The 26,316-nt window shown below is 39.2% G+C and overlaps 1 protein-coding gene across 1 annotated transcript; it reads right to left on the reverse strand.

Annotated features, from left to right (window-relative positions):
- Window positions 1-315: 315 nt before the first annotated feature.
- FMO2 (flavin containing dimethylaniline monoxygenase 2) lies at window positions 316-26,175 on the reverse strand. Its single transcript, XM_004027891.5, has 9 exons — window positions 26,013-26,175; window positions 25,526-25,663; window positions 17,850-18,038; window positions 14,555-14,717; window positions 11,884-12,026; window positions 7,313-7,512; window positions 5,745-6,100; window positions 3,589-3,661; window positions 316-2,585 (listed from the first exon to the last, which is right to left on the reverse strand). Exons 2-9 carry the CDS (start codon window positions 25,655-25,657, stop codon window positions 2,234-2,236), a joined length of 1,608 nt encoding a protein of 535 aa, XP_004027940.3. The 5' UTR covers window positions 25,658-25,663; window positions 26,013-26,175; the 3' UTR covers window positions 316-2,233.
- Window positions 26,176-26,316: the final 141 nt, after the last annotated feature.

A 26,316-nucleotide genomic window follows, 5' to 3' on the forward strand; every position in this document is an offset into this window, starting at 1 on the left:
TTCCTAGTGGAGCTATGTTTCCGCACTGATTTAGCATTAACCTGACAAATGCTTTTCAATCTCTTCCACTGTAGAAGTAAGATAACAGCCATAGCTACTAAATGGGTAGTGATAATGATGAAATAAGGCAAGTTATGCAAAATGGGACAATGCCTTACATATTATAAAGCAGGAATTATCAAACTTTTTCTGTAATGGGTGAGAATGTAAATATTTTAGCCTTGTGGGCCACACAGGTTCTGTTGCGACTACCCAACTCTACAATTGTAGCTTGAAAGCAACCACAGAAAATAAATGAATGAGTGTGGCTGTGTACTATTATAAAATTTTATTTACAAAAACAGATAGTGAGCTAGATTTGGCCCACAGGCAGTGGTAATTCACTGACCCTTGCTATAAAGGCTTGATAAATTTTATTAGTATTATTAATACAATGACTTACAAATAATCTTTAATACTTAACAAAGCAGTATATTTTTTAACCAAGAACTAAGTATATACCTCATTTACAATTATTTTAAAACAAATTTGCTTATGGGAGCAATGAAAAAAAAATCTTGCCTGTAAATCCTGGTGTAACTTAAGTGAATTTTAATGAAAAAGTTTTAACTACAGAGACTGACTGACATTCCATTGTTCTACGTCCCTGAGGGAGAAGTACAGGCCAAAATGAAGAGCAATGTTCACAAAGGCTTGGTAGAAATAAGAGGAGAAATTTGCTGGAATCTTCAACATCTCCGACCTTTGTTCTGTCTTGGAAGGGCTTGGTTTGGACTCAGGACAGAGCTTATCTTCCAAAGCACAGTTCAGGGAAGGAGCAGCTGTAACAAATGTTCCCTTAGGAGATGTTTGTCTATTATGTTGCTTAATGTCTACTGACATTGAATTGCTTTTGTTTGTTTCAGACTTCAATTCTAAAAAAAGTTTGTCTCTCCTAACAGACCAGTATACTTCCTTTTACCAAATGTTAGAGGTTACATATTGTTTATTTAGCTTTCTGCCTTGGTTATCTGTAAGACTGGAGTTAGATACAAGTGTCAATCATTATAATGCTTTGCATCTACTTGGAAGATACACTTTTTTTCCTCAATTCTTATTTTTCCAAAATGTCAAAGATTATCCTAAATGTTATTGCATAGGTATCTTTCATTGTAAATTCCTTCAGATGCTTTTTAGATCTAGCTGAAATATAAATCAAAAATTATAAATAAAAGTAATTTGGTCATATTTGGCAAAAAGAATGCTGTTTTCTATGTAAAGGGCCTTCCAAAGTAGCAGATATATGAGTATAAATAAGATAAACTGTTAGTAAATTCTTTATAAATAATGAAGTGTTTTGTAAATAAATATATTACAAGACAACATTATGATCTTTAGTTCTAGAGTTCAACAAATCTGAGTTCCAATTCCAGCTGCCTCACAAGATCAGCTGCTCTGAATCTCAGTTTCATCATCTGTGAAATGACTATAATAGCTGTAACCATCTCACAGAATTGTTGTGAGAATTAAATGAAATAATACATATGATGTGCACATAGCACAATGTCTGGCCTATGATAAACATTAAACATATATATTTGTTAGGTAGCTATTATGGCATTTTAATTTTAATTTTTCCAGCAGTATCTCTGTCAAAATATAGGAAATGTGGCCATTTGCTTAGCTCTTAATATGAGGTCCTAAAAGTTCATCTGAGTATCACTGATGTTTTCTAAATCTAGCCTCTCACTTTTTTGTCTAATAGTTTTGAGTGATCCCCGACTGAGCAAATGAAACATGACCTAACATCTGAGAACTTTGTTACCAAGTAGGGTGGATAGAAGACCATCAGAAATATTGTTCAGGAGTTTTAAATATTTACCCACAATTTAAATTGTCCAATAATTTAAACCATGGGCTGCTTTTCATGCTGTGTAATTCTACTATTTTTCCATACAACTCCCCTATATCAGGGTTGGCAGCACTACTTACCTGAGCCAGTCTTATTTTATTTTACATTTTGGTAACTTTGGTGAACTGAGGGAAGCGTGGAAAGGCAAAATTTCATGACAAAATTTTGGTTTTGTACATATGCCTAATTCTGCTAATTCTTTACAATTTCCCCCTTACCTGTACTACCTAACTCTAAAATCTATAATTAGAACATGAATGTAATGTTTTTTCTTCTAGCCTTTTGTTTTTTCTTTAGGAGGTAGTGACTGACAAGATAATAAAGCCCAAAGCATTATGCTGACTAGGACCATTGAAGTTGGCAAAAAAAGGCCACAACAACAGCAAGAAGGCCCAGGATTTTCAACAGAAAAGAAACTGAGAAATTAGATGAATCCTTCAGGGCCCGAGTCTTGAGTGGCTTCAGTATTCTTTGTTTCTGGGTGAGGATGGCATTTCTGGCTCCTTCCCATTGCCCAGGCCCAACCAGGCGATACTGATAGGAGTTGCAGGGTCCGAAATAGAGTCTCACAGCCAGTTTAGGATCTTTGAATAAGAGAGAGCAGAAATCTGGCTTCGCACCTATCTCTAAGGCGAGCTCGTCCAAGTAGTCAACATAATTGGTCTGCAACGTCTGGCTCTGGCTTTCTCCAAACCTTAGTGAAGAAAGTAAAAAGGGAATATTCACAGAATGTTCTAAGTTTTCTAGAATATTAGGCATTCAAAACTGCTAAAGGAATGAAGGAATGAGTGAATATGTGAATGAGTTTTCAATGAATCTCTGGTGGAAAGTTTGAGTTTATCATACCAGGAGGCTCATATCTCAGATTGAGAATACGCCCTCCAATAAAGAGCCATGAATTCATGGATGCTCTAGAAATGTGACAAGATTGGTAACCATTGTTTGGCATTTTTTAAGCAATGGCAAATCTCCAGGCAAGTACATGCTAGCCAGGGCGGCTGCAGGAATTCATGAGATAATGCATATGAAAGCATAGCTTGGTGTCTTGCTCAAAGGAGATGCTTAATATTTGCTTGTTAAATTACTAAAGTACCTGGGAGTCTGGATGGCATATAGTAGATACTCAATCAATCTTAGGTAAATTTGAATTTGAACATGAGAAAACTCCTTACACCTGATGTAAGCCCCAAATCAACTTTCCAAGGGTACTCGATCACTGTTGAACCTCATTTTACCTCATCACAAAGTACAAATCCTTGAACCTTCACACCAACCCCTTCCTAATTTATTTTGATGGGGATTCTCTAACTTTTCACAGCTATTCAAGCTACTATCACCACCACTGTCTCATCCCATTCCCTCTCTAACCACAGAGTGTAGGTGGCTTGAGAAGTTATGGAATCTGACATAGGCATCATATAAAACTGAAATGAAATTAAGCCAAGGAAAAGTGCTCTGATTTGGTACAATTCTTATCTTTAAGTATTTGGTTCTTAACCTAGTATGTATAAGAATCGCTTAGGAAGAAGATAAAAATGCAAATTTTTAGACTCACACACGGAGTTTCTGATTCAATCATCTGGGCTATAGCCCAGAAATTTGCATTTTATCAGGCAGCTAGGCGGTTCTTGTAAGTAGTTAGATCACTGTACTTTGAGAAACACTGCTTCATGTAAAGAATTAAAAAAAATTCTTACAGGTCAATTCTTTTTTCATTCCTTTTGATAATGTCCATCATCATAGTTCTCTCTGAGGGCAGGCTACACAAGCCTAAGAAATAAAAGGTTGGTTTGAATAGTAAGTTTGAGTCAATATCATTACTTTGTCTAGTTGTTGATTCTTAAAATTAAACTCTGGACATTGAACCATGTCATACCAGTCAGGGCTTCCGTGCTGTTGAACTTCAGGGGGTGCCACCCCCATAGCACTCTATGTGACACTGTCCAGGGTGCACAGTCTACGGCATGGACTACAAGTGGAGAGGGCCAAGAGAAGAGGCTGGAAAAGGGAAGTGTGTCTGGGAGCCTGGCAGCCATGACTATTGGTTTGGGCTCTATCCTGAAGGTGACAGGAGGCCCCAAATCAAATCAGTGGAAGAGTATTCTGAATGAAGTGAGAAGATCAGATTTATTTTTTGGAAAGATCTGTCTGGCTGCTGAATTTAGGAAAATGGACTCCAGGGAAGCAAGCCCAAAGCTGGGGAGACCAGTAAAGAGGCTGTTGAAATAAACCTGGTGAGAGATGAGAGTAGGGCAGTAGAGATAGGGAAAGATTGATGCAGAAGTTATTACTGTGTGCTCATGACTCCATCGCCTGCCCACAAGTGTCCCCTGAGCTTTGGATGTGTTGAAATATGGTCAAGTCCCCTTGCCTAGAGTCATCAGACATCTCATGTTCAAGTAGTCCAGACCTGAGCTCCTCACTGAAGCCCTCCTGTCAAGACTTGCATCATTTTCTGCACACCCCCTCTGTATTCACAGCACTACTGTCCACCTGGTTTCCAATGCCAGGGGTCTGTAAGTCCTCCTTGATTCCTCTCTATTTCTCTGACTTTCCCACATTGAACCAATCGTAATGTCATGCTGATTTTTCCCTTAATGATTTCTCACATTTGTGGCTTCCTTTCCACTTTGTATCTCTGCCCTGGCCCAGGATGCATCATATTTTAGCATAGGCTATTTCAGTAGCATTCTCTTTCATCCCTGAGGCTGTAGTCTTTCCCCACTTTCAAATCTATATTCCACACTACTGCTGAAACAATCTGTCTGAAGTGTAAATCTGCTAATGCCTGTTCCTTGCTTATAACCCTTCATTGGTGCCCCGGGCTGAAGAGCTTTCTAAAATGCAGATTCCAGGTCCCTTGGCCAGTCTTACTTAATCAGGGTCCCTAAGGATCCATCAGATGATTTTCATGTGTAGCCATATTTGGGAAGAACTGATCTATAATTTATAATCTAAGCTCCATAGCATGTCTTACAAAATTCCTGTGTCCTGTCTCGTTCTTCTCCAAGAGTAATGGCTCATCTCTCTCTGCCTCATATGTCATGCTCTAGCAATGTCAAATAGCATGTGCCTTTCCATATGCATCATTGACTCTATGCTTTTGTTCAGGCAATCCCCTTTTCTGTGCCTGAGAAATGCAGTTATCCAGGACGTTTTCCTTTATCATGTGCCCTTCCCTTATTCTACCGTGATAAGTGCCCTTTCTCTCCTTCCCTGAGCACTCCATATATTACTCAATCAAAGCATTTGTCATGTTATGTTGAAATGATCTGTTTAAATTTCTCTCTGTCCCACCAGTTCCCAGCACAGGGCAAGGTATTCAGTAAGCTTTTGCTGAACAGAATTGAACCCTGGAGGCAGGGAGGTAACACCGTTCTGAGGGGTATGAAGTGCTACACAGACACCCAGAAAGAAACCTTTTAATAATTTTATAACTTGTAGGGATTTGTGAGGTTGAGCTGCTCAAGTATTAAGAGTTAAATTGATTTGCAGATATGCTGAGGAATTTTTAAACAACACATAGGTAAAACCAGGAGACAGATCTTTTTCTTAAACTTATCTCTCACGATTCAAAGAAAAGTTAATATGCACTTAGCTTTATGCCAGTTGAAATTCTCTTGACTGTCTAATATTTTAAAAGGATGATTGCAGGTATTTATTATTACTAAATTCCTGTATTTGTTTTTCTTTGAATTCTCCAGTAACTTTTTAGAATGTTAGTCTTGTGAGAGCAGCCAAGGTTGTCAAACTTTTTCTTGGCAACCTTTTTATCTCAGGCAACCTTCTTACCATTATTGATAAACTTCACCAGATCTGAAACGCTTAGCCACTCACCTGCCTACACACTTACCTTTGAAAACTCTTGTCACCCAACGAGCTTGAAGTTCAGCAGTTGGGAAAATGGAACCTAGGGGCTGGATGAGACCAATGCATGCGAGGGTTGACTTGTCCAGGTGAGCGGGGAATATGTATTTATACAGTGAGACCATATTATTCTCTACTTTAACAAGTGAATCTTCAAGGAAGGGAAAAGAGAAACTATATCCTGTTGCAAAAATGATGACATCAATGTTCTCCTCCACTGTTCCATCCTCAAAGATGGCAGAAGTTTCTGTGAGCTCTTTCACTGTAGATTTCACCTTGATGGCTCCACAGAGTAGACGACTTGGGACATCATCATTTAGTACAGGTTCCTTCATAATGTATCTGAGACATACAGAAGAAAAACATTCTGAAGGATCATTTGCTGAGGAATCTTGAACCCTCTTGATATTTTTGGGGTACGGCTCTGAAAATAAAAGGGCTTTTCAAATACTGTAAAACTCTAACTTAACTGGTTGTCTGTGCAAATCCTTATTTTCTGACTTAATTCTTATGTCACAAATATCTCCTGTCAATAAATAAGGGAAAACATGTAGGCAACGTGAGTGAAAGAGATTTTAAGGAAGGAAGCATCCCCAAGGGCTTAGACAAAATGCCTGTGCCTTGGTCAATCCCCAAGTATTATGGTGGTTATTATACCATTTCTGTTTTTAACCTTTTTCATGCTATCTAGCTTTTATTATTTTGCTGTTTTATTTAACCCCTATTTGATCATAAGAAAAAATTTGCTAAATTTCCACTAGTTTTGAAATCTATGAAGGGATCAATGTGAAAATTAATGTATAAAATTAGATTTGGTGATATTTGTTAATCCCAAATATCCATGGAGTCCCTGTTAGTAATAGCATGGATGTTGGTGCAAAGTCCGCTTATTTTTTTTGTAGATTTGAGAACATTTTCTTTTTCTTTTTTTAATAGACGATACATGGCACTTATGTCAGATCTTAGAATATGGTAGTTGCATGGCAGGCATTTGTTAAAAGATTCTAAAGCTCTTCTGTTTTTTTAAGGGAAGAAGCCTGTAACAACTAAAGCAAAAGAACCATTCATAACATTTGCTTGTGCTTAAATCACTGGCATATAACTTTGACGTCAACAGAGATTTGTCTTTTAGCAAAGAAAAAGGAATGTGTTTTCAAAGGTTTCCCATGGGAAGAACCTTCATGCTATAGGGTTAGCAAAGCATAAATTATTAGATGGAGAATTACATGTTTCCCACCACACCCCTCTGAAAGGCAGGTCGTAATCTCTTGAAACAGTTTTCTCCAATGTTAGATAACTCTGGGTATTAGAAAGTTCTCCCCTAGTTTTGCTTTCTGGAGCAGCTTATAACACTTGTGCTTCATCTTCTTAAGTATTTTTTAAAGGCATACAGAACAAATTTAGAACCTAAACTCCAGGACCTATAAGATACTCATATTGTTAGATTGTAGTTTTAACTACCGTGTTAGCAATTTGAATCTTTGTTAAGGGAGACACCTTCAGACAACTTTGCTCACCAACGAGTATACCATTAAAAAAGCAAAATAACTCTACTTGTTTTGAGGCTCAAGGCCATAATTTTCATGGTTGAACCACCGATTCATCTGTTGTTCTATCATCCATTTTACAGCTGTTCGTGGCAGTACATTGCGGAGCATAGAACGAAACCGGGTGTGGAACACCGCGTCCCAAGGATAGCCATCTTCAGAGATACGGCTCATGACCCAGGTGCCATGCCTGGTGCTGATAAAAACCTGGCAAGCAAAAAGAAATGCAGTTTAAATTAGGGCATTGTCCCATTTAGGAGGAATCTACTATGAAGGTCATGTATCACATGTGTAGCCCCAGAATTTACAGAGGTTCTGTTTTACAGATGATAGACCTCAATGTAAAGTACCTCCTAAATAGGGGTACCCAGTGGCATTTACACTGATGCGGGAAGACTGCAACAAAATCTTGAGAACTTCATGGAGACATGAGAAAGTCTTTGGGCTAACTCTGATGATAAAATCCACAAGTCTTTCCCATGTTTACAGTTGTGGTTTGCTGCTCCTTAAGAGAAAGTTCCTCCCTCCCTCCTCTCATGTTTTCCACTCACCTAAGTTTCTTCTATAGTGCAGGTAGAATGATTATAATCCTTGGAAATGTGTGATTATAGCCTAGTGACTACACAAGTATAAGTGTATATGCATCTGAATATCCCTGGATGGAGAATAACAAGGGAAAGGGAAATAATCTTCCTTCCATACTTAAAAGACTTTATTGTGTGTGTGTGTGTGTGTGTGTGTGTGTGACAGGGTCTTGCTCTGTCACTTAGGCTGGACTGCATTTGTGCAGTCATAGCTCGTTGCAGTCTCGACCTCCCAGGCTCAAGTGATCCTCCCACCTCAGTATCAGACATGTACCACCACATCCAGCTAATTCGAACAATTTTTTTGTAGAGACGGTCTCATTATGTTGCCCAGGTCGGTCTCAAATTTCTGGGCTTAAGCAATCCTCCTGCTGCAGCCTCCCAAAGTGCTGGGATTACAGGCATGAGACACAGTGCCTGTAATGTATTTTAAAAGTTAAAAACTCTGAACTTATACTGTGATTCTCTTTCTCTTAAAGTGCATATCTGAATCCTCTTTCAGATGTATTCTTTACCTTGTTTACTAAGATTTCCCTTGTTTCCAAAATGTACATTTAATCTCTTTTCAAATGTATATTTTGCTGTGTTTGCTGTTACTCCCCCATTGGCCAAATGCATACTTGAACTGCTTTTTAAGTTTTTACATACCATGCAATAAGTTTTTGTTTAAGGCTATACTTGATACACATAAGAGTCACTTGCAAGGTAACCAATTTACTTGAGAGGTTTGGATACAGACTGCTTGGGTTTGAATCCCAATCACACTACTGTGGGTGAACTATTTCAATCTGTGTTGCCATGGTTGAATTATTTCAATCTCTCTGTGCCTCAGTTTCTCTCTCTGTAAAATGGGGGTATTAACAGTACCTACCTCATGGCATTCTTGTGTAGATTAAATGAGGTGGTATATATAAAGTACTTGAAATATTGCCTGGCAAGTGATAAGTACTGCTAACTGTTATGTTATAAAGTTAGGCTGGAAGAGAGGAGTTTCATACAGTGCCTTATGTCTGGAGTAAACCAGAATTTGGAGACAAATTTTGCGGGGATGGGCCTTACATTCCTAGCTTGTGAAGTAGCACCTATACCAAGCATTCCTATATTGCTGGTCTGTGTGTGGTATATACCTATGTTCTGAATTTCTCCTGCCGTTGCCCTTATAGGCTGACTTGGCAATACTTTGATTAGATATTAGATACAAAAATATTTTCATTAGTGTCTCTTTCCATTACTTACTGTCCCCTCTTCTTTCTCAGGAGCAAACCATGTTTCAAATGGAATGCTCTGCCTGTTTGATTCACTGATTTTCTGTTGTGACCCTCCCTACAGCAGGGTGGTCTAACCTGCCTTAGTGACACTAGCTGCAACAGTGAGAGAAACATGAGGATTTAGGCTCAGGCTGCTTTCTCTGAGACGCATGTTTTAGGTCAAAGGCCAGAGATTTGGTTTTTGGTCAGAAGTATGTAAATGACTAATATGGTTTGGCTGTGTGTCCCCACCCACATCTCACCTTAAATTGTAATAATCCCCACGTGTCAAGGGCAGGACCAGGTGGAGATAATTCAATCATGGGGGAGGTTTCTGCCATGCTGTTCTCCTAATAGGGAGTAAGTTCTCACGAGATCTGACGGTTTTATAAGGGGTTCCCTCTTCGCTCTCATTCTCTCTCCTGCAGCCTTGTAAAGAGGTGCATTCCGTCATGATTCTTAGTTTCCTGAGGCTTCCCCAGCCGTGCCAAACTGTAAGTCAATTAAACCTCTTTTCTTTATAAATTACCCAGTCTCGGTTATGTCTACATAGCAGCATTGAGAATGGGCTAATACAACGATGCAGCACCATCCCATATGATCTTGAGTAGTGCTTTTGGATTGTGGTAGAGGGTGCTGTATCCTTATGAAGGTGAATTTCTTTTAACAGAGCAGTGCACACTCAGAATTTTGGTGAGTTCAGGTTGTAATTTCAAGTTTTGCAGATGCGCCTAGTTCCGTTCCTAGCATGTATAGCTCCTGTAAAGTCTCTGGTTAGTGTTTTCACAGAAGGCTTGAGAGTATATTACTCTGTGTAAGAGGTTTTATTATAGTTATAGATTTATGTTGTTACTCTAATAAATATTGAAGAGATTAGTGCAGATGAATGATTATAATCCTGGAAATGTATGATTATAACATTATATTTAGGAGGAATCTATTATGTAGGTGATGTATCACATGCATAGCCCCAGAATTTACTGAGGCTCTGTTTTAAAGATGATTGACCTCAAAGTGAAGTACCTCCTAAAAAGGGGGCATCTAGTGGCATTTACACTGATAGAGGGAGATGGAAACAAAGTCTTTTGCACTCTGTGCAAAAGATTGTTTAAGGAGCTGTAAGGCATGCAAATAGAGCCAAGGTAGTTTCTTAATATTGAATCTCGCACCATAAGTCTTTCTGTAGGGCAAGACCCATACAAGGAACTGGTTCTTGCCATCTAAGATTTGATATCTTTGGAATGAAGAGATCTAAATCCAAATCACTGGTCTGACAACATGCAGTAGTCTAGGATGGATCTTCACTTGGCTGACTGGTATATTAGCTCCTCACATACTGCCCCATTACACACTGTTCCTAAGGCTTTGCGGGTATTCCTAGCATGAAAGAGCCTAGAGCTGGTACTCTCATTTTCCAGCTCTGCTCTGCTCCAGGCTGTCACAGTTCCTGCCTCCTCACTTGTTCTTCACACTGAGGTGATAAGTGACAAGAGGTTTATTTTCACAAAGTGAAGACTTATTGGGTCTAGTAAGTCTCTTTCTGGTGTTAGTGACCTGCTCTGTTCCCAGGCTGGCACTAACTAACTGACTGATAGATGACTCTGACAGGTCCCAATATAACCCCTTCATTAACCTGCTGGGCGGGTGTCATGTTTGCTTGTAACTTTTGCCACTGGGTATCTAGAGTCCTGAAAGTGTAAGACTTAGGATGGAAATGATTTGTTGGTTGTGCACAGGGCCATGGTAAGCCCTGGGTGGCCAGAGACGTCAGGCTGAAAGAGCTAGGGTAAGAGTGATTGGGCATCTGGTTCAGGCCTTCTTGAGAGGGGATACTTTGGGAAAGGATGTTTAGTGATTTTCCCTTCTTTGCCTAGGTCTGTCCTTGCAGAAGGAGTTTATTTTTTGCTATTCCTGACCACCACTGTCAGCAGCATCATCGTGTAATGAATGTTTGACTCTTTGGCAGCTCAGCTGGTGTCATTCCTGAGCAGGTGCAAAGATGACAGTGGTTAGAAGGCCTCAGGAAGCACCTAAATATCTATGATTTTAGTTGAGAGACCTACTGTCTATTTAATCTTTCTTTTCATAATATTTGGGTAACTGAAGGTTATCTATATTTCAAATATAATTCAAATATGCGCTAAATTTCTAAAAGCCACCCTCCAGAATATGAACAGATTAACCTCTCATTAAACATCCAGGTAGAAACAAGGCCTCTTGGCTGGATGTGGTTGTGCATGCCTGTAATCCCAGCACTTTGGGAGGCTGAGGCGGGCAGATTGCTTGAGTTCAGGAGTTTGAGACTACCCTGGGCAACATGGCAAGACCCTCATCTCTACAAATATATGAAAATTAGCTGAGTGTGGTGTGGCATGTGCCTGTAGTCCCAGCTACTCAGGAGGCTGAGATGACAGGAAGATTGGAGCCCAGGAGGTAAAGGCTGCAGTGAGCCATGTTGATGAAAGGCCTCTTATATGGAAAATCATCTGGTCAAAAGTTCCCATTTTAAAAATGAGGAAGCCATCGCCCAGAGAAGTGAAATGAATCACTCTAGGATTCATGGCTGGTTAGTGACACAGCTAGGAGGTAAAGTGGTTTCTTGACTTCCAGATTTTCTATGATGCCACAATGTGCTACCAACCAACTAGTTAATGAGGATTGGAGCCGCGATTATATGGCTGGGGTTCTCCAGTATGGCATCCCCACTTCCTCCCCTCCAGGTACATGGTAAGCAGAGAGCATCACACCTGAGCAGCATTCTTACTCAGCTCAACAGCAATATCTGAGCCCGAGTTTCCCATTCCAATCACCAGGATGCGTTTTCCCTCAAATCCATCTGGATGCTTGTATTGGCGGCTATGGAAATATTGGCCTTTGAACCTCTCGATACCTTCAGGGGGAAGAAGAGAGAAGTCTGTGCGCTCCAGAGCAACTATGTCAAGCTAATTTCAATAAAACTGCATTGCCAGCTTTTCCTTTCTGGAGTTAATAATTTGTTTTGCCTCTTCTCTACGGGAGTAAAGCACATAAGAAAGTCTAGGTACCAGACCAGGTGGGGCCTGTAATCCCAGCGCTTTGGGAGGCCTAGGCAGGTTGATTGAGCCCAGGAGTTTGAGACCAGCCTGAGCAGCATAGTGAAACCCTGTCTCTACAAAAAATACAAAGATTAGCTGGGCATGGTTGTGCATGCCTGTGGTCCCAGCTACTCGGGTGACTGAGGTGGGAAGATTGCTTGAGCTTGGGAAGTAAAGAATGCAGTGACCCCTGATTGCGTCACTGCACTCCAGTCTGGGTGACAGAGTGAGACTGTCACAACACCAAAACAAAACAAAAAACAAACAAAAAAACAGGACCAAAGGGATTGATTTTTTATTTCAGAGGCTGCAGCTTACGGCTGCAGTTTGTCTCTATCAGAGACAAACAAATGGTGATGAACACAGCAGGACCAGGTACTGTCTTCTGGCTGCCTATTATATACTATTTTGGACTATATAATGACATTTGACCCTTTAATATCACATATTAGGCAGGGTGTGGTGGCTCACGCCTGTAATCCCAGCACTTTGGGAGGCCAAGGCGGGCAGATCAACTGAGGTCAGGAATTTGAAACCAGCCTGGCCAACATGATGAAGCTCTCTCTACTAAAAATACAAAAATTAGCCAGGGGTGGTCGTGCACTTGTAATCCCAGCTACTTGGGAGGCTGAGGCAGGAGAATTGCTTGAACCTGGAAGATGGAGGTTGTGGAGGTTGCAGTGAGCTGAGATCGTGCCACTGCACTCCAGTCTGGGTGACAGTGAGACTCCATCTCAAAAAAAAAAAAAATCACTTATCAGATACTCTTAAATATTTCTTAAGCACATTATGAAGTGCTGTTATTATAATTGTGTAATAGAATACAATTTAGCAATCTTATTTTCAAAAAGTAAACAAAAACTAAAACTAAAAACCAGGCACATAGGAGTTGGTTTCCATATTGTGTAAATCAGTGACTTGCTGGTGGTTAATCACAGACAAGCTTCTCTGTGTCCTTTCCTAGTTACTACTTTTACACTTCTCAGAAACACATGACTTTATAAAGTATTTGCCATTGACGGTGGGGTTGCTTGAAAGAATCTTTAGATTATTGGTTCTCAAAGTGTGGTCACATGGCCAGCAATATCAGCATTGCCTGGTGTTAGAAATGCAAATTCTCAGCCTCATGCCAGAGCTACTGTCTTAATTTGTCTTCTATTGTTTTTAACAAAATATCTGAAACCAAATATTTTATAGGGGAAGGAAGTTATTTCTTCTGGCACACAATTGTGGAGGCTGAGAAGTCAAGGTTGAAGGGCTGCGTCTGCTGAGAGCCTTCTTGCTGGTTTGGACTCTGAAGAGTCCCAAGGCAGCATAGGGCATTGTATGGTGAGGGAGCCAAGCATGCTAACATGCTAGCTCAGGTCTCTCTTCCTCTTCTTATAAAGCCACCAGTTCCACTCCTGTGTAACCCAATAATCCATTAACCTATTTATCCACAAATGGCTTAATCCATTCTTGAGGGCAGAGCTCTTACTACTCAATCACCTCTTAAAGGCCCCACCTCTTCATACTGCCCCATTGGGGATTAATCTCAATATGAGTTTTGGACAGGACAGTCAAGCCATAGCACCTATTGAATCAGAAATATGGAGGGTGGGGCCTAGCAATTTGTGCTTTGAAAAGCCCTCCAGGTGACTCTATTTGAGAACAATTGCTTTAGATGAGCAGGCCTTAAGCCTGACTGTATATTAAAATCACCTGAGCAAACTTTCATTGCTCTAACCCTACTCCATAGTGTTTGAATCTTTGGGGGTAGGTCCCCAGGCCATCACGGCTTTAGAAGCTCCCCAGGCGATTCTAATATGAGGCCTGGACTATGAACCACTATATTACATATTTTCCTAAGGGCCTTGGGAAAGAAGTGTGTTCTCTGAGGAAAGACTTGGGTGGACCAGAACAGCTGGATGCAGGGTTCTATTCCTGCACTTCTCTCCCCATCACTAACTTGCAAAGCATTTCTTTCTAGGAGCTCTCCCCTTGTGTGTCAGCATGGCCCTGTGAAAAAGGCTCGGTGTTTGGCAGGGTAGAAAAAGGCCAACGCAGGCACATGGCTAAAAGGGCCTCTCCAACAGAGAACCAGTTTGATGTGAATTCTCTAAAATTATGCCAAGGACTTAGTGACTTCCAAGGAAGTTGGCTCTGAGATCTATGTGTGATGAAGACTCAGAGGCCAATAGAAACAAAGATGATGTTTGGTGTCTTTCATCTTTCTAGCTCTGTCTCAATCTTATTGAGCCAAGTTCTGCCCAGTTGCAGCAATGAATCCTGCTTGTCAATCCAAACTACATATAAAGTACCTGGAAACCTACTCCAAAAAGCTGGGAATCCCAGCGGGTCTCACCTGGAAATGACTTCAGTGGGATATGAGGTAGAATGTGGTGGCCACTGCAAACCATAACTGCGTCAAAGACAGCATTCTGCTCCTTGCCGTTGCTCTGAGTGACAACCTTCCATTGGCCAGAGGATGAGAAATCTGGACATTTTCTCACACTAAGGACAGTTGTCTTGAAGAAACACAGAGAAGGCATCATTGAGAATTACTCCAGGATAACATGGGCCAAGTGTGTCCTTCTCATTGCTGCTTCATGCAAGAGGCCTGACTCAGCAGTGGGACTAATCTGTTAAGGGTGTTGAATACTGAATAAGGACTTGAGAGAGAAAAGAAAAGCAAGTTCTTATGAAAACTGTCAGAATCTAGATAGAGTCACTAATGTTAAGAAACCCGACAAATAGAATTGGGAAAGGCCAGAAAGAGCGGTTTCTCATGGTGTGTGCCTGATAACAAAAACTACAAAAACCACCACCTTACACAAAGACCATCATAATCTTACACAAAAATGACTTCTACAAGAACATCTGCTCAGTAACTGTCCAATCTCAGACTGGCATCACCCTTGTTATTGCTCTTTATATAATTATTTCAAAACAATTATGTAATTGTATTTTTTCCCCATTTAAAAACCTTTGTCTTCCTTTAACTCCCTGAATACACAAATAGTTTACCATGGCATGTACATTCTCATTACAATGCTCTATTACCAAATATATATCTTTTCTTTTAAAGAACTTCTCTCTGTTTGTTATTTGATAATCTGAACAAGGAAACAAACCAATAATTCAAGTGATCATGCAATTGGCACATGTCAGGAACGTTTTATGTAGCCGCCTCTTTGTGGACTTTGTATTAGAGAAGATATTTCACGCAAAACACTTTGCAGAGTGCCTGACGCATGGTCAGCATTCCACTGAATGATAGTTTTTAACATTTGCTATTTTTAAAACAGAGTACATCATGTGAGCAAGACAGTTCATGATCTTATTTGAATAAAATAATTTATTGGTTCATTGATTTTTTTAAATGTAGTTCACTGGAGGTCTGTTAATTTTTAAAATTGTACATAAATGTTTCATATCTGCTGGATTAAGAAACTATGTCAAATGGAAGCAAAATTTATAATGCTAGAGGAATGGCATGCTTCTCATTTGCAAGTATTTTAGTCTTTTATATATCTCAGATTTTCAGATATTTTTCCAACTGCTGGGTTGGTAATTTTTAAGCTGTCTCAATTTAAAAATGTATATGGAATATTAGTAGAAATCTTGTAAAAGGGCTTTAAATATCTGGGCAGTTTTCAGATGAAAGAAAAGATTTCAGATGGTAGTTCAAAGTAGTATATCAACTAAGTGCTGTAGATCCTTGCTATTCAAAATGTGATTTGAGGACCAGGATCTTCAGTATCACTTGGAAGCTTGTCAGAAATGCAGAATTTCAGAACTTACCCCATACCTATTAAATTAGAACCTACATTTTTAACAAGATATCCAGGTGATTCATGTCCACATTAAAGTTTGAGAAGCACTGATGTAGGTTACATTGACAATCATAAGCAACAGGGCTTGTTACAGTTTGCCTGCTTCTCGAGTTGAGCTCTAACACCTATGACTTACACCAACTCAGAGACCAATAAACAGAAACCTGTCTTCCCAACCCCTCTTCACTCTCCAAGAAACAAAAGTAGCAGTAACACAATAACCAAGAGAAATGACTCCCTTGCGACTCTAACATGATCTTTAAAAGAATGGAATAGAAGTTATATATAATAAAAAGGCAATATATTTGTTAAGTAGATTGATAGTTAAGTGCACAAAGTTACAAAACCTTCTGGTATACATAATCTGTTATTCACAAGTTAGATCTACCAGGAATTGGTGAAAAACTACATTAGGTAGAACTGGACATTTTAATGGAATTTATAAATACAAATTTTCATCAAAATTTACTATTGTAAGTTGATATTATATAAGCCTAGTATTAGAATTACTAAGAAAATGAGATGTATTAAAAAATAAGCCTCACTAACAGTTATTTATCCAGAAATGTTAGTTATTTATTTTGAGACAGGGTCTCACACTGTTGCCCAGGCTGGAGTGCAGTGGCACAATCACCACTTATTGCAGCCTTGACCTCCCAGGCTCAAGCGATCCTCCCTTCTCAGTCTCTAGAATAGCTGGGACCACAGGTGGGTATCAACATGCCTGGATAGTCTTTTAAAAATTTTTTGTAGAGACAGATTTTCACTGTATTGCCCAGGTTGGTCTCAGACTCCTGGGTTCAAGTGATCTTCCTGCCTCAGCCTCCCAAAGTGCTGGGATTACAAACATGAATCACCACACCTGGCCAAGAAATGTGATTTATATTTTATTTTCTAAGCATAGTAGCTATTTCTCAAAGTATAGACCATTGATAAAAATTCAGCATGCTTAATGAAAATATTGTTTTTTGTCGATTTTGAGGAAGCACAGGAAAAGGTAATTCCAAGTGTTTTTCAAAATGATCTGGCCATCTTTAGGTTGTAAGAGATTGCATTCAGAAAAAAATGATAAGCAAAGATACTTCCCACAGCCTTCTAGTGTGAACAGAGACCAATGAATTTATTTAATACACATCTAAGAAATCCCGTTTCTATGAAGAAGCTAAGAAAACAAAACATTGATTTAATTTTGGTATATGTCCTTTCAAGGCAAATGAAGCTAGGTGTATTCAATGATAACAGATATTAGTTTAAATGAATTTTTGAGGCTGGGTGCGGTGGTTCACACCTGTAATCCCAGCACTTTGGGGGGCCGAGGCGGGTGGATCACTTGAGGTCAGGAGTTCGAGACCAGCCTGGCCCAAATGGTGAAACCTTGTCTCTACCAAAAATACAAAAATGAACCAGGCATGGTGATGTGTGCCTGTAATCCCAGCTACTCTGGAGGCTGAGGCAGGAGAATCACTTGAGCCTGGAAGGCAGAGGTTGCAGTGAGCTGAGATCATGCCACTGCACTCCAGCCTGGGCAACAGAGTGAGACTCTGTCTCAGGGAGAAAAAAAAAAAAAAGTTTTGACATCAATATATTATTATTCAAACCTTTAATTTTAACAGATGATTTTCCTCTTCAATTAATGTATATAATCTATAATATCAAGGGTAATGACACTACTTTTTGGGTTTTATATGAGGCTGTTATATTTCAACAAATACTTAGAATGGGATACTTCATTCATAATTGCTTTCATTATTATCAGAGTAACTTTTCTATTTAAATATGAGCTGAACTAATGCAGAGAAACCCATTTCCCCAAAAATACAATACCTGGAACTGAATATATTTTAACAGATCAAATTTTTTAGCAAAAATCCTGAAATATTCCAGAAGTTTAGAATTATGCAGGAAGTTTGGAAAATCTTCAGGCATTGGAAAGTCACTGAAACAGGACATTTCTTTGCTGGTGTTGGTAACGACAGATTGATAGATACTTGCTCGGCCATCTTCCACATTCTCCTGAAGGATCAAATAAAATAATTAGTGATAATTATGCATTCAAAAATTTTTTGTTTTTTACTCTTCCTACATCTAACCCCTGGGTAATGAGATTGTCTTTGGTTGCTGCAGTGTGACGACAATGTTTAGGTAATGAATGCAGTCTATGTGTTCCATCAATCATTCTGTGATGACACCTGTGTTGCCTGTGTTGCCTGCCTGTGACGCTCACTGTGAGGGGTAGGGGTAATATTGGCAATGATGAGGCTGGGGACAGGGACAATTATTTTGGCACATTGCAAGATATTAGCATCCTAGGTCTCTACCTATTTAATGCCAGTCTTTGTGACAACCAGCTTACTTCCTAAATTCCCCTTGGGGAGGCTGTATATACCCACTACCTCTTTAGAAACCAATAAACCCTGGGACACTGGGCAGAGAACATAATAGAGAATTTCAGTATTATAAAATGAGTACTTTTGGAGGAAGGGAGTTTGCAAATTTTGATTTGAATCCTTTTACACAAATCAATCATTGTCAAGCGATAAAGGTGAGTAGACTGATACAATCAAATCTTTTTTTTTTTTTTTTTTGAGATAGAGTCTCGCTCTGTCACCCAGGCTGGAGTGCAGTGGCGTGATCTTGGCTCACTGCAAGCTCCGCCTCCCAGGTCCACGGCATTCTCCTGCCTCAGCCTCCCGAGTAGCTGGGACTACAGGTGCCTGCCACCACGCCCGGCTAATTTTTTTTGTGTGTATTTTTTAGTAGAGATGGTTTCACTGTGTTAACCAGAATGGTCTCAATCTCCTGACCTCGTGATTCACCCGCCTCAGCCTCCCAAAAGTGCTGGGATTACAGGCACCACCATGCTTGGTTCATCTATTGCACCTGGCCAGAATCAAGATTTAAATGGTAACTTTGCTATAATTTCAAGTAACTTGGTAAAAGCTAATCAGGTTAAGGTATGCTAGCTTTCTAGGTAGTTAGAATGTAGTATGGTGTTATTGTTAACTATACATATTAAGATCCAAAGAGAGTTTGCACTAGAATACAAGGGGGTTTCTGTCTCGTATACAAGGATATAATAATCTGAACTCTGGATAAACAAATACGGTACAGTGTTTTTATTTTCAAACACTGGCTTCAAATTACATAATACTGATGTCAAACTGATGTGTAAACTATTTCTGGATGTTTCAGCATGATTGAATGTAATGTCATTGGCAAGACAATGAGTTTCTTAATCAAGTTCTCAAAATGGAAAATATTTTATGAAGCAAAAAAATACTATTTTTTCTCAAGACCAGATTATTATTATTTTTGAGACAGGGTCTCACTCTGTGGCCCAAGCTGGAATGCAGTGACATGATTATGGCTCACGGCAGCATCAACCTCCTGGGCTCAGGTGATCTTCCCACCTCAACCTCCCAAGTAGCTGGGACTACAGGTGCGTGCCACTACACTGGCTAATTTTTTGTATTTTTTTTTTTTTTTTTTTTTATAGAGATGAGGTCTTACCATGTTGCCCAGGCAGGTCTAAAACTCCTGAGCTCAAGCAATCCACCCACCTCAACCCCCTACAGTGCTGGGATTACAGGTATGAGCCACTGCGCCCAGCCCCAAGACCAAATAATTTTACGAGTAGTATAGAGTAAATAGGAGGGTTCTGGAGTCACACCGACTGGGTTGATATCCTAATTCTGCCACCTTTAATGGCTTGTGACCATGAGCAAGTTACATAGGTCAGTTTCCTCATTTTCCTCTGTAAAATGGGGCTCATTAATAACTTAAACATGCAACAATTGTTTCAAGGCTTTAATGAGAGTGAATAAAGTACTTAGCAGAATCCCTGGCTCAAAATACATACTTAAGAATATTTATCTCTTTTCTGTTATTATTGGCCACTAGAGTTAAATTTACTAAGCCAGCCATAGTTTTGAATCAGTTAAACTAAGACTACAGCCAAAATGCTACTTTTTAAAAGACCCAACAATTTGGCTTAAAAATGTGGTTGGCTCCTCTATGAGGTCAATTTTAAGGGAATTTTGAGTGATGAGAAGAACTGATTTGATGTCTGAGGCCCTACGGTAATTTTAGGGCCAGGGCAAAACTGGCCTTTGGGAGATTTTACTTGTGTAGTCTGTCAGCAAACAATAATGACCTCACTATTTTTCTGAAGATCAAGTGATAATCCCTTTTTTTTTTTGAGACAGAATTTTGCTCTTGTTGCCCAGGCTGGAGTGCAATGTCATGATCTCGGTTCACTGCAACCTCCCCCTCTTGGGTTCAAGTGATTCTCCTGCCTCAGCCTCCTGAGTAGCTGGTATTACAGGTATGCACCACCATGCCTGGCTAATTTTTGTATTTTTAGTAGAGGTGGGGTTTCTCCATTTTGGTCAGGCTGGTCTCGAACTCCCGACCTCAGGTGATCCGCCTGCCTCAGCCTCCCAAAGTGCTGGGAGCCAGCACGCCCCAGCGTGAGCCACCACGCCCAGCCAAGTGATAAACTTTTATTGTTGGGTTAATTGGTAAATAGCAGCTAAAAAAGACCCCCTTGTCTTCATATGTGCTTCCTTCTACATTTAGTTTGCTGAAGTAGGCATCTGTGTATTTAGACAAATCTGGGTAAAATTGGCCTAGTTTTCCTAGTTATGAAGAGATGATTAATGTTGATTTAATAGACAAGCATGTATCAAATGCTTGAACTGACCAGGGCCTGAGCTTGGATTTAGGGATAAGATGCTAACAGTACAAACATAGTTTATATCTTTATGGAGCTTATTGTTATATTGTATTAAAATGCTCTTGAACTTTGGAGATGTGAAAGTGGAGACAGAGGGTTTATTGTCAATCAAGAGGAGGACAGAGACACAGTTTTCAAAACAGATAAATTTAACTCACATATTTACTTAAGTACTACTACTGCCTGGATAATTAAGCATAAATATAGTCTGAATTTCCTTATGTATAGAATTTGCTATAATTTGTTTAACATAAATTATCGTATAATAAAGAATTCTTCTAATATAGAATTTTCAGAATGTCAGAAAACTCTAGCAAACCAAGTTAATTCAGATAGCACTTATTTAGAATTTATGATCTTTTGATCACGAGCTGAATTGAAGTTTATGTTTGACTTCGTGACAATAAAAAGGTTGTAAACAGTAAGTTTAAAGAAGATTATAAGGGTAATATTTAATCTACTCAAGTGAGGACATTTATAAAGCAGAAACAGATTTATTTATTATAAATGTGAATTACAAAACTTACAAATTAAACTTTTTCTTTGTGAAACATCATTATATTGACCCTTACCAATCAATATTTTTGCTTTTATGGGTAGTTACCATAAGCAGTTAGAAAGAATAAAATTGCCTTTCTTTAAGAATATTCTGTGATTCTATCATTTCACTCTTTCAGATGGACCTTACATCTATCTGCTCTGTTACTTGAATTGAATATGATTGAAACTCTTCTTACTTCCTTGTCCTACAATTAGAGGCAAAATTGCAATTCCCAAATGTCAGTCAGTGGACCAGTTGCATTAGAAGATGGGTCCAGATGTGTGGTGGCACAAGGCTGTAATCCCAGCTAAATCGCTTGAACCCGGGGGGTGGAGGTTGCAGTGAGCTGAGATTGCGCCACTGCCCTCCAGCCTGGGCAACAGAGCAAGACTCCATCTCAAAAAAAAAAAAAAAAGAAAGAAAAAATTAAAAAGACGGGCTCAGATTTCTGTATTTTAGAAGCTCTCCCTAGCTGCTTCTGCACAATGAACTTTGTGAACCACATCTCTATTAGAGTATTGCTATCTTCTGTCATCTTTCATTAGGCTGGTGTCTCCCTTGATCACTGGCCTTGATCACTGATAGAATCCCCTAATTAAGTTCCCTGGCTCAGGTATTTACCACTTTTTTTCTGCTGCTTTCAAGGTAAAAGGTATACACTCATTGGCAATATGTTTGGAATATTGGATCTTGGGGGAGCCAAATTTTAAGAGAGAAAGTGATATTTCAGATTGAACTTAGAGGAAGAAAACCAAGATTGAGATATGTCTAGAGAGTATTACATGAAAATTAAAATAACTAAACATATACATCTGGAAAAGGAGGAGATCCAAATCCAAATATTAAAAGAAACCCCACAGGAAAAAAAATGTACATGGTAACTCCCACGTGAATACAAGGTATTAGGAACAATAAAGGAAACAGAGAAGGTGAGCGGCTGAAAGAAGATCATGTTTTCCTCTATCAATACTTCAGCAAGGTTATTAAGTGTGAGAGCTCCGAAATTGTAAACCCTCGTTTTTTTTCTCCCACCACCTATGTTCCCCTGAGCAAATTCTTTATCTGAAAACTATTTCTTCTTAATATGTAAATAATCATAATACATACTTCCTAGCAGTATTGCGAAGAAAAGAAGGTGATGCTTGCCAAGTGCTTCCCGTTGCTGGAAACAGAACGAAAAATGTATGCTAATTACCGACCTGTCCCATGGCCCATATGTGCCACTAGGGGGTGCTGGAGAGTCGGGAGGAACTCTATTGTCTGGGTTGGGTATAGGACAAGGATTCTTAAATTTACTTATTTATTGTTAACTTGTCACCACCAAATATGTTAAGTAATCTCAGTAGGAGTTGTGTAAATACAAAAATTAATAAATAACCCATTTAAAAAATTGCTTCTGGATGGTAGAGTAGTGAAAAGGCAAAGTTTCCCAGGGAAGAGCATGGGGCTCCCAGCATCCTTCTTGGAAACTCCCAGTCACCTGGTAACCAAAACCCTCACATAGCCCTAGTGCAGGCAGCCTGTGAAATTTTACTTATTTTATGTTTCACTCTGCAGGGAGACTCTTTGGACTCTTTGACTTCGTTGAGTGGAGACAATACTTTACATTCCTCTACTGGGTATAGTTTTAAGAGAAATTTGAAATGTGATACTGTTACAAGTTCCACAGTTATATACTTAACCTTTAATATTCAATAAAGCCTAATTAATCAGGTTTTAATCCAGTTTTTCTAGTGAATAGGAAGGTATCTCTAATCTGAAATTTTAGATACTGGCAAAAGGATAGTTGGAGAAATATTTTACTGCAGAAAACACCTTCCTAGAATTCATCAAATCATATTGTTGGCAGACTATTCAAACTAACTTTCATCTCTTTTGCTGAAAATAAATCTGTGGGATGTGAGTATGCAAGGATTTTGGTATACTGGGGGAGGGAGGTTGTGGAGCCAATCTCCTGCATATACCAAGGACCAACTGTAATTTCTACATTTCTTGTTTAGGTTAAGAATCTACCTGGGAGCAAAAAAAAAAAAAAAAAAAAAAAAAAAATTCCAGCTGAAATCTATATGTGAACCTAGAGTGGACAAAAATATCTTTGGTTAAGACAGGAATGACCACCATATTATATCACCATCCCAGAAAAAATAAAATGATATTAATCATCAGCTTTTAATAAGAAATGAATGTGATTTAAGCTGTTTTCCTTTTTGCAAAGCTACCTGTCTTACAGAAGAATCAATTTCTCCCTTCTCCCTCATTAACTCTGAGTGTGTTTAGATAGTAGAATGATCAGATTTTTAAATTAGGTGTTTGTGTAACAATTACCAAATTTGTCTTATCATAAGATTCATTTGAGATGTTTATTAAAAACCCCCAGAAGATTTTGATTCCGTAGATTTGGGATGGTGCCCACAAATCAGTATTTTTTTTTTTTTTTTTTTTTTGGTGGCTGGTTTAACCAAAGGAATCAGTATCTTTAAGAAACTCTCCATGGCTGGGCATGGTAGCCTGGGCGACAGAGTAGGATCCTGTCTCAGAAAAATATTAAAAAGAAAATAAAAGAAACCCTCCAGGTGTGGCTTATGGTCATGTGTACCTGAGACACCTAATGTTACATGTTAAAAAAGATCCCTGTTGGCATGAGATTCAATTTGAACTGACAAAGCACGCGCAGGTCCTGGATCACCTTGCCATCCTCCTAACTAGTCAGCCTGCAGTGAGAGCCGTTTGTATGGTCTCTGCTGATATGAGTTTGATTTTCAGGTATTCAAACCTTTTGCTCCCATTTGGAATATTCTTATGTGTTTTAATATCTCAGAGATACCTGATTACATAATTCTAAAGTCATGGTTTTGGGTTCTGAACTTAAACTTTTGTTTAATCTTTTTGAGCAAGAATGCAAGTTAGGGCATGGTTGTAAGTCAGGGCTTATCTGTTTAGAAGTCACGTAGGCCGTGGTTTGAAGGCCAGTTCCTCCAGTTGTGTGGCCCTGGCCATCTCACTTAACCTCCTCCACTTTCAGTTTGCTCATCTATAAAATATATAGTTATTATTAGTAGCTAACATTTATTGAACTCTATTATGAGTCCATAACTTATCTAAGTTCTTTATATGAATTATCTCCCTTAATCTTCAAAATAGCACTATGAGATAATCACACTTTCCTGTTATTATATCCATTTATAACTGAGTAAATTGAAACACAGGATGTAAATAACTTGCTCAAGATCTCACAGCTAGAAGGTGGTAAGCTACTACCTATTGAGAGGTTGTGGGAAGGAATAACTGTAACTCCTTATAGCTATCTATGCAACTTTCTAATTTTTATACAAATTTTGAAGGACAGTGACATGGTTTGGCTTTGTGTCCCCATCCAAATCTCATCTTGAATTGTAGTTCCCACAATCCCCACATGTCGTGGGAAGGACCTGGCGGGGGGAGGTAATTGAATCAAGGGGGCAGCTACCCTCATGCTGTTCTCATGATAGTGAGTGCGTTCTAATGAGATCTGATGGTTTTATAAGGGGCTTTTCCCCCTTTGCTCAGCACCTCTCTTTCCCACTGCCGTGATTGTAAATTTCCTGAGTCCTCCCCAGCCATGTGGAACTGGGAGTCAATTAAACCTCTTTCCTTTATAAATCACCCAGTCTCAGTATTTCTTCATAGCAGCATGAGAATGGACTAATACAGACAACTAGCATTATCAATATTTTGGTTTGATTAATAGAATAAATTTAAACATATTTAACAAAGAGTTTCACAGCAGTTATACTAGAATATCATTGATAAATCTCAGTAAACAAACATGCTTCATTTGTCAGAGAAAAATAGTAATGATAAGAGCATGGTCTGTAAAGAAGCATTTGGTTTAATAATTGAAACAGAAGTGATATCTTGAGAAGAATCCCTGTTACTTCTATTTTTGTAAAACGTTCTCTAATATTAGTGTATTAAAGAATGACAAAAGCATGGGCTGTAAGACAATTGCTGAATCCAAAAGAAGAGATCTTTTACATGCCTGGGTCAGCTACCTGGGTTGGGTTAGTATTGACTGGGGGAGAGATGCCAGCCTATGACTTCAGTTCCATTATGGCCACATCAATAAATAGAAATAAAATCTGATCAGAGTTGTTTAATAAATTTCTCAATATGACCCATCAGTAACTATGATTCACCCTGAAATAACAACACAACCTGTTCAAGACCCAAGAAAATCTCACTTACTTTGAACCTCCACACTCCTCCAATATCTTCAGTTCTCTCAAAGCAAGTGGGCTCAAGTCCCTCATCCACACAGCACTTCAGAGAAATCAGGCCACTGACCCCAGCTCCAATCACAGCTACCTTCTTTGCCATCAGCTCCTGTCAAGGAGTTGATCAATCAACATTACTTAACTGGGACAACCGGTAAGAGAATCCTTATGATGTGGTCAGGTAATTGGCTTTAAACATTGTAGCAGTGGTAATTTAATAAGCAGCACTATTGAATAAAGAGCCAGTCAAAAATCCTGCTCTCTTCTTGCCTTTGAGAAAAGCTGAGTTGTCTTATGGACTTTGTTGCAAACCTTGCTTACATCTAGCTTTAATGTTTAAAAGCGACCCATTCAACAAAGCCAGACTATGCAGTAACATACTAGGGATGTGAGCCAAATTTCCAGCTAGAGTTCTGAGCTTTTCCTTTTCAGCTTCTTTCCCCAGCGATCATCCTTACCTTTGTTTTTGCCTTTTGGCACCGTCTGTTTGACAGAATAGTTTTCTCCCTTGGTTGTGTGCTGGGAGGCAGTTGGAAGCGTTTTTAAGAGTTGGAGGTGGCTGTGAGAAATGGGAGGAGCTCCGTATTCCTCCAGCATTCTTCCAGCTGAAACTCCAAAGACTTAGCTAGGAGTCCTAGAATTAGGCAAGAGGCGCGTGCTCTGAGGTCAACAGTAGTAATGCAATATCTTTACAGTAACAGCATATACTCTTACATAGTAGCAACATATACTCTTAAACATACAGATAGTTTAAAAATCCTT

The sequence above is a fragment of the Gorilla gorilla genome, chromosome 1 (genome assembly GCF_029281585.2).
Source record: "Gorilla gorilla gorilla isolate KB3781 chromosome 1, NHGRI_mGorGor1-v2.1_pri, whole genome shotgun sequence".
Lineage (NCBI taxonomy): Eukaryota > Metazoa > Chordata > Mammalia > Primates > Hominidae > Gorilla > Gorilla gorilla.